Source organism: Triturus cristatus, chromosome 12 (assembly GCF_964204655.1).
Source record: "Triturus cristatus chromosome 12, aTriCri1.1, whole genome shotgun sequence".
NCBI lineage: Eukaryota > Metazoa > Chordata > Amphibia > Caudata > Salamandridae > Triturus > Triturus cristatus.
Genome location: NC_140595.1, coordinates 547467102 through 547480986, shown reverse-complemented (window position 1 = coordinate 547480986; position 13885 = coordinate 547467102). Strand labels below are relative to the sequence as shown.

Here is a 13885-nt window from a genome sequence, read left to right as displayed (position 1 = left end):
CCACTTTCATATAACACCATAAATAGTTTGAAGGAGGGGTTTTGCTTGTATGTAAATGGGCAACCTGTGGTGCCCTGCATGATGGACACTCCTGGAGGGTGAACAACCTTTACAACGCAACTTTTACACCGCACTACCATTACAACGAAACTATTACAACGCGAAATCTGTTACAACGCATGCCATTACAACGCATGCCATTACAACGAAATGCACTAGATGGCGTGCTAACATTAGAAATAGTGTAGTTTACTATCCAAACACCTTCCCTACTGCAACGTGGACTGGAGTTAGAATAGTAAATTATACATTTCTAATGTCAGCACTCCATCTAGTGTACGTCGTTGTAAAAGCATGCGTTGTAAAGGCTGGCGTTGTAACAGATCTTGCGGTGTAAAAAATGCGTTGTAACGGCATGCGATGTAAAAGCATGCGTTGTAACGTCATACATCCCTCCTGGAGCACACACTTCAAAGAGAAGAACGTTCTGAAGATCCTTCATTCCTAAAGACAGTCTTAGGCAGGTTAGAAGCGCATAATAAACCATAACTGTCTGATATAAAGATTTTCCACTGGTGTCCAAACATGCAGCGCCTTTTCAAAAGGGATGGGCAATTATTATTTATTCCTGAACCAAAGATTTCACATAATAAGTGCATTCAAATCATACATTGTGCAGATATATGTAGCCCACAAATGTAACGCCACTTGTATTTCGGATCAAAAGGTGCAAGAGATGACTCCTCAGTAAAGTTCTCATACTCTATAAAAACTGGGAGATGTGAAGAGGCAATCCTGATCCAGTATGCACGCACCCAGAAATTATGCAATCAGGCGGGAGGGAGGAAAGAAAGAAGGTTCCAGGTGATCTCAAAGAAGGTATTATGGCGGTGAACAGGAGGACAGGTGAGCCTCTCTGCACGCACATGGCAAGAAGAAACAAGAAGTAGACCTACAAAGAAAGGCATGCAGTAGGAGCAACATTGATGGCTTTTAGCAAAAGCACAGTTCTGAATCCCAATGAAGGCACAGAACACCAAGCAGGAATTTGAAGAGAAGGGCAAAAGAGCAGGAAGGTGTTCTAGAAGGACATTGCTCCAGTGATGTTCTGGCACCCATAACTCCCTCTAAGGCTTAAGTATCTGCCAGCACAGGAAAAAGGCCAGATGAAAATTGGAGGGGCGCACACCAATGGAACAATGGACTGCATGGCAAGAATCCATGCTGGACTGACTCACTCAGCGCTACCCCTTTGAACCGACCTATAAGGGACTGCTGACAAAGTGTGCAGAGGGAGCTGGGAACAGCACACAATGGTTCAGGCATAGAGTTGCCCACTAGCATGACGCCCCCTTCCCACAGCACCAAGTTATGAGGAAATGGCAAGGGCCTGCAGAGAAGGCCACCTTGACAGCCTCCTATCACGTTTTGTCCCATAATGTCAAAGAGGGCTAGTGACCTAACCGTCCAAATTCTGAGAAATTAGATGTATGCCAGGAGGGAATATGGCATCAGCATGAAAGAAGGAGGGACAGGGGCAGCTCAGATAAAAATGTATAGGTTGTATAGCTTTCAGAAACGACCAGCATCACTCAAGGCCTGAGATCAAAAAGCCCTCCCCATGCCTTCCTGCACCAAAAATCACCAGAAATTCAGTATCGGAACACTAGATGACCAAAAGTGGGCATGCAACGGAGATGGCCATGAGGCACGGCTAAAAATCTTTGCTGAAGGACAGGTAAAAGGTTCTACAGGGCAGCAGGTATCTGGTGGATTGGAATCCTAGCCTAGGTCTCACTGGTACAGCAGGGTTCATCTGGAACAAAACACCGGAAACACCTACACACATCACTAGTATCAGGGTAGCCATCAGTCGATCAGACATGGGAAGAAGACCGATCCGGGACCAGATGAAACTTTATGGCACACCCACATGGCTTCTACTTCAGCACCCATCTCATCCCAGAATGATCCATAGAAGATGAGCATCTTACTTTTTTGCCTCCTGCTTAATTTATTCTAGTATATGTATATGTCTCTGCAGCAACAACTCTCCCTCCTTTCAGACAGTTAGTATTTTCATAAGATATGAGGTTAGGGCTGTGCCAAATCTTGATAGCCTGCCTCTTCAGCCTTTCAAAGCTGCTGCTCACTTATATTCCACCTGAAGGCAGACATCTTGGTCTCAATGTGCTTGAGCTGCAAGCTGTACAATGGGACATAGCTTCCTCGTTTGACTCCATATGCGATCTCATTGGTCTGCTATGCATTGAGTCGCCATGAGAAGATAAAGAATTTACCCTTTCAAACCTTGTTGTGAGGAAGGCATGTCCATCAGACCATTCAGATGAGATGTAACGAGTTTCATATTTTGGATGAGTAGTTTGAGAGGAAAGGGGATAGAAAAAAAATAACATGCCATACATTACTTCCAGGAGCTCCTCAGCGAAATTTACTTCCAAACATTCCATATTCCCCAGGGAGCACTAAATTATTTTACTCTTAAAATTATTGCAACAAAAGTTATTTGCAGGTAGTAGTCACATCTACCTGTACGTTAGACAAACAAGCACACAGAAGCCATTAGGGTACATATATTGGAGACTGTATTCTCCTGTATGCTACTGCGTTCCCTGCTTCCTTGAACTTTTATTCTCCTATGTGCTTTGAATTGTATTTCAAGCAGAACACCACCCGGTCTACTCTTTGTAAGAGGTAAACTGAGGTCTACCTCCAGGTTTAAATTATCTTTTCGTACCCCTTTTTCGCTCTTTATGAACATTGTCTTTGTTTTTTGGGAAGGAAGCCTTCTCTGACTGCCCATCGTAAGTGGATTATTGTGACCATTTCATTGTATTTGTGATAAAAAAAAGCTTTGCTCTCATAGATGAAATAAAAGTTTGTGTTCACAGAAGCTTAGTGCTAAACAGGACCCCCCAGCTCAGTCTGTCAGCAAAGTGGTTCTCCACAAGGAACTGTGGTCCTACAATGGACTGTACCGTCTAGGAAACTGGTGTGAAATGGTAGGGGAATGGATGATAATCAATGAGGCATGACCTAGAAGGCAATGGTTAAATCACAACATTTTAATTTAAGGCTCATGAGTCTCCTCCAGTAAATAAAATAAGGTCACTCAGGCAGAAGAGTAGCGGCCTGTAACGCATTACAAGCTGTAGTTTGCAAAGATGGGATCAGCACAATGTTCAGCAGCTCTAGGGTCAGTGTCTTGTTTTTTAACATGTCTTAATATTAAACATATGTATATGTATGCTGTCACATTTTTGCCTCCATCTGAATGTTTGATGAATTCAGGATTCTGTCCATCATCTGTTCTTTTTGCATTTGTCGCCCTAAGTGGAAAGGGTATGCCCAGACGTGGGTCCCTTGCTCCCTACGCCACCAGATTCAAGCTAGCCTGGCTTATGAGGGGTGCTAGCCAAAACCGGTTCCAGGATGCTTGTTTCCGGTCCAGGGAGGACCTGGCCTGGCAGTACGGGCTGGGGTTCCCATGGGGAACAGGGTCAAGACTGATTTGCATATGTCTGGGTCTAAACTGGAACGGCGTGGCGTGCTAAATTAAATGTATTTAACCCAGATCTGTGACTAGGGGGGAATGTTTGATGAATTCAGCATTCTGTTTATCATCTGTTCATTTGTCCATCTGCATTAAATCAGTGCCCTCTGAATAAAGCTGTAACAAGAAAGAAGAACAAAAAGGCAAAGCCCCACTTAATTGCATATAATTTTCATTACACAGGCCTGCGTTTCCTAGTTACAGCCTGCCTGCGTATGTCGTCCCTAGTCTTCTCTCCGCTCCCTATGGAGGTGACGTGTCAATGAGACAAGATTTTTGGTCTGTTAATGTGTTCACCATGGCCACTTACAGTGTACCCTCAATTGAAGGGATGGAGGAGTTTAAATATCAAAATAAAATGATAGGGATTGATGGTGCTTTGCGGGTGGGATTGGGTGGGGGTGGTGCTGGCCAGTGGGGTAGGTCACGCTCATAAATAAGAAATGTGACGAGCAAGAACAGCAATCAGTACATTTAAGAACTTCTGCTTCCTCTGTTCTTACATCTACGATAGCATTTGCAGTAGATTTAGATACTAAAGGTTAAAAAATGCATTTGTTTAGTACAACTGATGTGATGAGTTGGATTTCCACTGCATCGTTTTTTTCATTTGCTTTTCTGCTGGATAATTTTGGTTTTATCTGTGTGTGAAGTATGTCGTTTTTTTTTCTCACTCTGCAGTCTGAAATGGGATAATGTTCGAAAACAACTGGATTTATTTTCTGAAATTGCTGATGCCTCCAAAGGTGGGAGAATTGGAATAGAAGAGTTTGCACAACACTTGAAGCTGCCAATTTCTGACATCCTCCGGGAGCTATTTGCACTTTTTGACAGGGTAAATATTTAATCTGTTGACCGAAATAAAATCCGTGCTATTACAGATAGTTGTTTTAGATGTGACATCATACCAAAAACGAATTGATTTTTTAGTAAATGTTTGTTAAATGTTATAGTTGATAAAATCGGACAAAATTAATGTGGCAAGACTGCATGATGTAGATGGAGTTTATGAAGAGTCAAGTGTTAATTCTTAAACCACATTACCCTTTTTTTCTATGGAAAAACACTCAAGGCCTCAATATGATGTCGGTCAGAAAGCATTCCGACCGACTCAGTTTCGGAATGGTTTGCGACCGACTCTGGTTTGGGGAGTCCGACCGACCGATTACGATGCTTCCAAACACTGTTCGGTCGGACTCCCGTTGACTTCAGTGGGAGCGTGTATTCCGACCTACAACACAGGCTCCCATTGGAAAAAGGGGTGGGCGCAGAAAATCTTGCACCCAGTGGCAGACACCCCATGGTGCCTGCCACACTGTGCATGGTTGGCAAGAGGGGACCCATGAGTACACCCACAGGCCCCAACTGGAGACCTCTGGGTTAAGGGGGGCCTGCTGCAGTCCCCTAAAGTCTAATTTCTGACAGCTGATCCATGTCGGACAGAACGATTCAGAAAGGCTGTCCGAATCCGACATCGTAATCACTCGGTCGGAAACGTGGCCCATAGAGACGTACGAGTCTGATCCGACCTACTCGGTGTCTCCGAATGCCATTCAGAATCGAGTTGGAACCGAGTCGGACTGTCTGAACGGTTTCCGATCATCGTAATCGGTTGGTCGGAAATGTTTCCAAGGTTTCCAAATCCGAGTCGGACAAACCGAATGCGTTAGAAGCCTTTCCGACTAACATTGTAATCGGCCCCCAATTAGCAACAGTGGCGGCTGGCAACTACTGCAAGTGGGGGGGTGTCGGGGAAATTACATTAAATAAATTAAATAAAAAGTTACTTACCGTGCAGCAGCCGTCCTTCTCACTCTGGTCCTCTTTTGCTCTGTGACGTCCGGGCCCCAGCCAACTCCCTTAACAAGTCTTTGCGCTTCTCTCATGCTGTTAGCCGGCTTGTAAACTTACTTAAGCATTCCTACTGCAGTCCACAAAATGCACTGCTTCTAATCCATAAGAACATTTAAACCGCTATCCAAAAAGTGATTTTTATTTTTATGTGATTATTATTAAAGAAGGATGGCAATTTGTGGATTCACATCATTTTCAGAGTCTCCGCACTACCCCACCAAGATGGGAATTTGGGGGGATCAAGCAGCATATTGATTTTAACTGGTAAGGAATTTTTGTTGGGTTGTATAGTGGTAATTAGATCACTGGTAGATTCTAGCCCTAAATATTGAATATAACCTTGTTGCCGGAGGACCCTAAAATTTCTTTGTTACCTCGATTATTAACTTAAATCAGCATTTTATAGTAGTCGATTCCCCTTGCTTGGGGCTGGTCAATGAAGCCTTAATATTTGTTTTGTGTTGTAATTTTTTATTAGCATTTGGTAAAAGGTAGAAGTTTTGCTTAGTGCTGTAACCAAACCATCTGTTAGGCTTAATTGTATAAATGCCTAATTTCTTTAGGTTTGGCTAAGCCCTATACCTTATACTAGCAATTCACCAGAGAGGATGTGACGTAATGTCCATAGCTGCCAACTTTGAAACTGGTGAAACAGGTTTGATTCTTAGCATCAGCTGAACATCCTGTGATTCTCGGCAAATCACTTAATCTTATTGTGCCTAAAAAATGACTGTGCCCTTGTGTCCTGTAACTGGTGCTCCTTTACAGCACTTTAATACCTTCAGGTCACCTTCAAGCTGTATAAAACTGCAAAAAAACAACAACAAAAAACAATGAGCTGTTGAGTGCCAATCAACCATTGGCTTGGTCTCGTGAGCACTCGTCAAACTTTTCCTGATTGAAGGGTCTGTTACATTTGGCTCAGGTCACTTGTGCATTGTCCAATCATTCATTTTTGTAATAAGGGTACATGCGTCCATGTAGCCGAGCTGTAGATCAATGATGAAGATGTTTATTGATGTAGTTCATAGAAGTTACTGAAGATAGATGAAGATCGTAAGGTGAGCCCCACCAGGAGCAACTCCCTTGCTGCTCAGCCCATACTCCCAACTGACACTCATCCACCAGGCATCCCCAACATTCCATTACCTCAAATGCACCAGCATTCCACAGCACATCCACTCTGGCTGAGCAGCAAGGCAGAGCAGCAGGAAAAATGCATAGCACTGAGAACCAGATACCACAATTTTGCATTCCGGTCAATTTTGAATTGATAATTGGTTAATCATGACAACTTATTAGCAGTCTCTACATACTGTGAAAAATACATTTCAGTGAACTCAAGAATACTTTCAGGTACCTACCACAACCTAGAGCCGAGCTTGCAACGTTGTGCACTTGATATGTGTATCAAAAAAGGCTGCTCCTCTCATGTCCTTCCTTATTCTTTGCCTCTTGCCCAACGGCACAGTCTTCCCATGCCTAGGGAGAGTATTCCTAAATGGCGAAACCAATTACAAATGGACAAGCAGTGGTGGTGACTTAGCCAAACTCAACTCTTTTTATGTCGGCTATAGGTTTTTTACAATTATTGTAGGTTAAATGGGTGCTGAAGTCACAAACTTCCCTGACACAAAGGAAGTTATTAGATTCCCAGGTATGAAATTCTCTCTTCACCAGTCCTCATCTCTGTGAAGCCAAAACTACAATTCTTGTGGTAGCACTCCTGAGATAGTGCAAGATCTAGGTTTTAAACTTAGATTCTATTTAACAAATTATGGATTACACAAATTAAAAACGGAGTTAGCAGAATCATATCGAAGGAGTCCGTTTCAAGAGAAAACTGGAAAGGATCATAAACACTGGTAAAAAAAAGGACCATCACTTCAATGTAATGTATAGTTGTCCAAAAGGAGTACGTGTTCTTTGGTCTCTGGATTCATGTGAATGCCTTTTAATTATGGTGAAGAGTTCCATTTGACCATATTGTGATAACAAATGAACTGACGCACAAAGTGTGTTTTGTTCCACTTTGGAAACTATTCAGGCTATAGGTGATGTTTGATTTGAACGGTTGATGGAGTTCATACGATACTGCACGGTAATTCATTTTCCACTTAAAAAGATAGGAGCTGGTAAATTAAGCCTTAATATTAAGCCTTAATGTTAAGGCCAGCTTTTATGTTCAGTGTAAAAGATGTTTGCTTAGTGCTGTAACCAAACCATCTGGGTCAGGAAGGAAGCATAAGTGTGTTTACCATTCAGAATTACCCAAACCGTAGATTCCACTTGTGTGGCATGGATAAATGGTCTCTGAAATGCAGCCCTCCTGTGCTTCTCAGCCTCTTCTGTGACGTCCACAGGTCAGGGGCCATTTGGGTGTACAGTGGCTGTCCAGGACGCAGTGTGAGCTCTGGTGAGTGTCCGAGCAGGCATGAGGCACCGTACTCAGCCAAGCATCCTGCTTTATCAAGACCGCTTTATAGCAGCACAACATGAGTTTATTGTATTATAATTGCGTTTATATAGCGCTTACTACCCCAGACGACGCGTCAAAGCACTTTTTCGGCGAGTAGTACGCTACTCCGGAACCCATGAAGGATTAGTGTTGAATTAGTATAGTGAAATATGAAAGTAATTTGAGTGGTGGATATTAGTCAGTTATTTGGATTGCGAAGGTTGGCGGAGGGATAGAAGTGGGAAAAAGGATTGCATTTATATAGTGCTTGCTACCCCTGATGAGGTTTTGAAGCGCTTTTTTCGGCAAGTAGCATGCTACTCTGGAACCCATAAAGAATTAGTGGTGAATTAGTTTAGTGAATTATGAAATTTGAGGAGTGGCCATGTTACTCTGTTATTTTGATTGAAAACGATAGTGTAGGCATAGAAGAGTGAAGGATTTTTTTTTTTTTGGGCGGTAATAGCAGTGGGAGGAGACTTGGGATGAGTAAAGGGATGTGGTGGGAACCAGACTCAAAATGTCCACACCGGCGTGGCCTGCTGTCAACAAATCGAGCAGGAAGATTATCCCAGAGCATGTGCATGCCCCATCTACACCTACAGCAGTCTATCCTAAAGTTACGAGGCAGGACACGCCAGTTTGACAGTCTTTTGGCTTCTTTCAAAGACTTTGAAAGGAAGATTATTTCAGCCCTAAATGCATGTGACCCTCGGATTTCTGCACTTGAGCAAATTGTTGGTTCTTTGAAGGGATCAGTGGATACCCTATGTTCAAGTATAAGTAGCCGGCCCTCCAATCCCCTGCATACCATTTCAAACGCAGGTCTGAGTACTCTCCCCTGTAACGTCATTGCAAGCAGAAGGGGGAAGAGCAACATCTCCGGCTCAAGCACAGGCCCAGGTCTCATTGCAGCTTTATCACAACCGCCTTTGCGATCCTACGCTCCCAACCTACCCGATGTTCCGAGGGTCATGGAGGCTGTTAGAATCCGGGGTCTCTGGTTGGCGCAGGTATGCACTTGCGACAAGCAGGGACCCTTTTCATCTAAGTCAGGGCAAAGGATCACCTCTTTAAAAATAACCCCTGCTCACCCTCTAGGTAACGTGGCGCGAGCAGTCAGGCTAAACCCAGAGTTGTTAACAGGGAAGTACGACTCAAGGCACGTACGGCTCGTACTTTTACCGCGATCAACACAGGGTATTTCAGGGCAGTTACGGCTCGAACCCAGAGTATGTTAACAGCAGTACGGTGCACACAGGGAAGTAGTACGTTGCGAACCCAGGGTGTACAAAGGGCAGTACGGTTCGAACCTAGGGGGGTTCAATGGCAAGTACGGCTCAGACACCGTACACTTGAAGGCAATACGTTTAAAGGAAAGTACGGATCGTACTTTCACCGCGATCGGCACCGTACCTTTGCAGCTTCACGGGGAAGGTTCGTGGCGGCCTCGCGGTCCCGTCCAGGGGTGTCCCACGTCGCGCTGGCGTCCCAAGTGTCCAGGGGACGGCGGAGCTTCGTGGGGCGCTCGGGCAGGATGCAGGTTGCCACGAAGGGGGGTCAGAAGCAGAAGGGCAGCCTCGGGGATGATTTCCCAGCGCAGCGCGCTGTCAGCTTCGTCCCGGCACAGCGAACCAGGGCACGTTTCAGGTCCTTACAAGAGCCTCCACAACCCGGCAGGGGTCACAGGGGCTCGGCGCTCAGACGCAGGACTCTCCTCCTTACTTTGTGAGCTACGGCTCGAGGGGGCAGCTGTTCACGGTGCTCGGGCTGTCAGGCCTTTACTTTGTTTGCAGCCACGCCAGCAGCAGAAGTCGCGTTGCTCAGTGAGGTCAAGGGATGCACAGGTTCCCAGGGGTCAGCTTGCGGAATTACCCACGGCACTTCTCCTCTTCTTTCAGGGTGGTAGCGCCCACTGTTCCTGGGACGCAGGTCAGGGGGCAAGTTCACACGCAAGCCCTTGGAGATTGTTTGTAAAAGCACAAGTTGAATTAAAGTATTTTTCTTCAGGCTTTCCTTCTCCTTCCAGCAGATAGGCACCCACGGCAGGCCAGTCTCTCAGGCAGAGAGACAGTATTCCTCCTTCAGCTTCTCCAGGTCCTTCTCCTTCAGGCAGAGTTTCTTCTTGGCGCAAACAGGATCTGATTTCTTAGGAGCCAGGCTCCTACTTTTATAGCACAATTCTTTTGTTCTTTAGCGCCATGGGGCCTGGGCCTGGCTCAGTCCAGTTTTGGAGCACTTTGTTGTGGTGACTCTGCGCTTTCCTTTCAGCAGCAGGGCAGAGACATCAGCCGCTCCACAGGGGGCGGAGCCGGCTTTGTGCTGGCAGAGCACAGGTCTATTCAAGAGTCAGGGTGTACTCCTCCCACCCATCCTGGTGTAATCTCTCTACCCAGATAAAAGAAAATGTTCCCTTGATTCACCAATTAACCGAGCATAAAGTATTATGTCAGAAAGAAAGTTTTCTTTGGGAATTACATTTTTTCTTTATTTTTTTAAAAGTATATTCATCCTTGTAGATCATACAAATTCATTAAACATGTCATAAACATCAAAATTATTAAAAACCTCCTAAAATACAATACAGTTTCATTACAATCACATAAAAAAGAAATTTTATAACACCATTATGACCAGCATAACGTTGAGACAAAACACAAATTGTAAGATTCAGAAACTCCTCTTTACGAGTGCACATCAGATTGAATTTTTAGACATATAGTACATTATACGTTGACAAATCTGTATATACGTAATCTGTATTTGTTCTCTGATTGCGCTATCCACAGCGTCGACGCGTTTCGATGGTTTCAGACTGATAATGCCATCTTTATCAAGACCACATACTTTTGTCTCACACTCCAGTGATTTTCCTAAGACAGATAAATACAGTTACTACTCTCGCTTATATTTGTATTTTTCATACATTGACGGTCATAATCTCTTAGATCAATGAATTTTCTCATTTGTTGTGTACATTAGATATATTCATAGCCTGAAAATAAACATTATCCCATATTGTTTCCTATGTTGTAGGGTTAATCCAATTTAATTTAATGGGCTTTGCTCCTCATATCTGGGGTCTTATTCACAGTACCATAGTCTTATCCTGCCTTGTGTTTCCATTCTATGTATAGCGGCATTTGCCTCCTTCTTATATTGAACTATATTTTCTCCCTCAATGTTGGGTGTATGTACATGAATTTCCTATATATTGTTTTGTTGCCCCACATTTTGTTTAGAGTATCCGATGCCTTTCCCTTCATGTTATTAATATGGCGACCGGATTCCCTATTTATTAACATAATCATTCCTGGCCTTAATACAATCGTGTTTTCTACAACACCAACTGATATGTTTATCGGTGAGTTTTAATAACTGGCCTCTTCTCACCTTTGTGATGGGGGATCTTTCTGTGCTCCTTATTCTTTTTATGTTTCAGAAAACCCACTTCTTTCACCTTCCTCGTAGTTAAGAGTGATATATTTTATCCTTTCTAAGTTCAAAAAGGGAAAGGGGAAAAAATAAGACTGTTTGTAGAGCCCCACTCTTCCTCCTTATTATTCACTTAATTACAGTCATGAGTCGTTCCCTGCTGTTTAACTATCAACAATTGCCTTCTCGTGGTAAATGCGGGCTTCCCGGTTTCAAAGAGCCCTTTTCTGTGGTTCTGTTTTCCGACTTTCTGCACTGCGCGGTATTTTAAAATGTTTCTTCCTGCACCAGCGTGTCTAAAAGGCATGGGACAAGGGATATTTGTTTAAGTTGGTCCGTACTTCTGGCCCCTAATCGTTTGTTTTAACTATCGTCTTTACAAGCCCTTATTGTCTCACCTGATTGCTCGCTGTCTTATAACCGTAATGTTTGTTTTCGCATCGGAGCCAGGTCTATGATAATTTTCAGAATTCCTGTGCTGCCGAATATTTTGAAAGCCTCTTCCTACATTGGCGAGTCTAATAAACAAAGGGAAAGAGAGGTTATCTAAATTAGTCCATACTTATGGTCCCTGATAATTTTTCTAACTCTTATCTCTCTGGATTCTAATGTCTCACCTGATTTCTCGCTGTATAATGCCCGTCCTGTCAGAATCCGGATCGGAGCTAAATCGATCTTTTCCTATCCAGCTTCCTATTTATCTGTTGTGTCCCTCTTTCTTATTGGCTTAAACCTAGTCACGTCGTTGGTGTACCGGTCTTTGCAATGAAATCTGCAACCGGATTGGTTGGCAGTCACGTGATCGGGATTGTTCGCTTCTTGGTTTTTCTTCCCCCCTCGGTTTTTTTAAACCAAAAGAAAAGAAAACTTTATTGGTGCTACCTGTATGTCCTCACTGGTGACTACCGTAATTATGTACAGATCGATTTAGGATGGTTGCCAAATATGTCGCATGTCTATTTTTTTTTATCTTTTTATATGTTTCCTGGGTGCAAGTGCATTTAAATATATTGCTCCTTGTGAGTACTATTACCACCCTTGTGGTGACATTCTTTTTCGTTTTTTTATGTCCCTAAGATTAGTAGTGAGATTTTAAATGGCATTATCTATGCGTGTGTGCATCCTCCTTGATCCAAATATCTTTTTTCGTAAGTATTCCCCCAACTTTGGAATACCTTTATATGGGGAAAAAACACACATAACCAACCTGTAGTATCTATTTCCTCAGACATGGCATTCAACTCCTAGCTGTCCTAATTTTATTTGTTCCAGGTTTCTTGTCTGGTCCGAACTGAAGCCTATACCTTGCGATCCTTGTGATACGGTGAGGATATGCTTCACTATTTAGGGAGCATGAACCTCATCCAGTCCTCTCTAGAATTTAAACCTCTATCAATGGTATTAAGATAACATATAAACCATTGTTCTCTCTTTTTTCTCCTGCACTCTAGGTTTCCTCCTCTTCTGTTGATCATAATTTTTTCCAATATGAACCACTGGAAATCATCACATTTGTGATTCATCTTAATGAAGTGGTCAACTAATGGGGCATTTTCTTTTTGCGTTCTTATTGCCGACTTGTGTTCAGCTAGGCGTGTGAGTAATCTCTCTACCCACCACCTGGCAGCCAGCCGGTCTCTTGGAATTCCCCAGCCCTGCTCCTTACTGTTGCTAGGCAGAACACACACACACAGCGCAGAGGCGGACTGAATGGCCAGATCAGTAAATACTAACTTTCTAAAAGTAGTATTTACAAACAGGATATTAAAATAAACTTTACTAAAAGAAGTATTTTATTATTCTGAGTTCAGGCATACTAAACATGACTTTCTACCATGCTCTATGAGTCCACTGGGGTCACAGCGTGTAGTGACTCCAGCAGCCCATTCTGGCCTATGGAGAGCAGGTAGCCTTCAATAGTGAAAAACGAAAATGGCTGTAATTCACTATTAAGACATGCCACACACATCAGGGCATGTCCTACCTTATGCCTACAATGCACCCTGCCCTTGGGCCTACCAAAGGGGTGACTAATATGTAGTAAAGGGAAGGTTTAGGGACTGGCAAGTGGGGGCACTTGCACAGTTAGTGCGACGGTACCAGACCGCGCGCAGGGTCTGCAGTGGCAGACCCTAGACATATTTTACTAGGCCGCTTCTGTGGGTGGCACAACCAGTGCTGCAGGCCCACCAGCGGTATTTGTATTTACAAGCCCTGGCACTCCTGGTGTACTTTACTAGGGGCTGACCGTAAACCAAATGAACCAATCATGGACACCAATCAATGTATACATTTTTAAAAGGGAGCACTTGCACTGTGGCACTGATCAGCAGTGGCACAGTGCTCTGAGCAGCTAACACCAACAAAACACAATGAGGCACATCAGCAAAAAGTGGAAGGGAAACTCACGCCAAGGTGCCAGGTCTAACAGAGGCTAACTCTGGGAGGCAAGCACTTGGCACGGCAACCCAGCAGGGAAGCCTGAGCAGCTCAGATTTGTCCGCCGCTGCCACATCGCAACACAGCTGACATACTGCCTCTCCAATGCCACCATCCAGCTGACC

General features: G+C 43.8%; 1 protein-coding gene across 2 annotated transcripts in view; it reads left to right on the top strand.

The window, feature by feature from the left end:
* The window catches only part of LPCAT2 (lysophosphatidylcholine acyltransferase 2), a 211308-nt gene that overhangs the window by 155051 nt on the left and 42372 nt on the right, over positions 1-13885 (top strand). For both annotated transcript variants that reach the window (XR_014971930.1, XM_085636920.1), the window contains exon 11: positions 4256-4409. Coding sequence is in view for 1 of the 2 variants with exons in the window: in XM_085636920.1 (XP_085493046.1) it covers positions 4256-4409 (154 nt within the window). In the remaining variant the exon portion in view is untranslated. The remainder of the gene's footprint in view (positions 1-4255; positions 4410-13885) is intronic.